The sequence below is a fragment of the Triticum dicoccoides genome, chromosome 2B (assembly GCF_002162155.2).
Source record: "Triticum dicoccoides isolate Atlit2015 ecotype Zavitan chromosome 2B, WEW_v2.0, whole genome shotgun sequence".
In the NCBI taxonomy this organism is placed as follows: domain Eukaryota; kingdom Viridiplantae; phylum Streptophyta; class Magnoliopsida; order Poales; family Poaceae; genus Triticum; species Triticum dicoccoides.
The window spans coordinates 814973500-814974122 of NC_041383.1; the positions used below are offsets into that span (position 1 = coordinate 814973500).

General features: G+C 54.9%; 1 protein-coding gene across 1 annotated transcript in view; it reads right to left on the reverse strand.

Annotated features, from left to right (window-relative positions):
• Window positions 1-283, reverse strand: part of LOC119366546 — a 2162-nt gene extending 1879 nt beyond the window's left edge. Inside the window, exon 1 of the mRNA XM_037632301.1 lies at window positions 2-283. Coding sequence (XP_037488198.1) covers window positions 2-126 — 125 coding nt within the window. The 5' untranslated portion in view covers window positions 127-283. The remainder of the gene's footprint in view (window position 1) is intronic.
• Between the last annotated feature and the right edge of the window lie 340 nt (window positions 284-623).

Below are 623 nucleotides of genomic sequence, written 5' to 3' on the forward strand. Positions count from 1 at the left end.
TGGCGTGGGCGGGGCGGAGTGGATCTGGCCGTGGTCGCGGTGGCGGAGCGAGAGGATGTGGCGGCCGAAGGAGGTGTGGTGGTGGTGGTGGTGCGCCGGCGAGGCGGAGGAGTCGGTGGCCGGCATTGCGGGCGAGCGCGCCAGGGTTGGACTACCGGTCGGCGGCGGCGAGGGGAATCCGGAATGGGTCGTCCGCTTCCGGGAACCACCAGCAGCTATGAGGGAAAGGAAGGTGAGCGGAATGGGAAACGGAAGGAGGGAATCCGGGGGCTGGAATGGGATTTTGCGGGAGGCGGGGGACGGGGGTGAAAAAGGCGTCGGGTTTGTCTGTCTGTCTCCACCTTGGCCGCCTGACTGTCGTCTGCTGGCGTCTGCTCCCATCCTATCCGGCGGCTCTTGGCTGCTGGGGCGGGTAAAACAAAAAAAAAAGTCAAAACTATTTTCCTCCTCTGACTTTTTTAGCATCATCTTGAGATTCACGAAGTCACTGTAGGCGTCTTATCGTCGAATTTATCTTAAATCAAAATTTATCCTCGCGGACACTACCTAGCACTATTTCAGTATAAGTTAAGTTTTGTTTCTATTTACTTTATATACTATATGAATTTATCTTAAATCAAAAT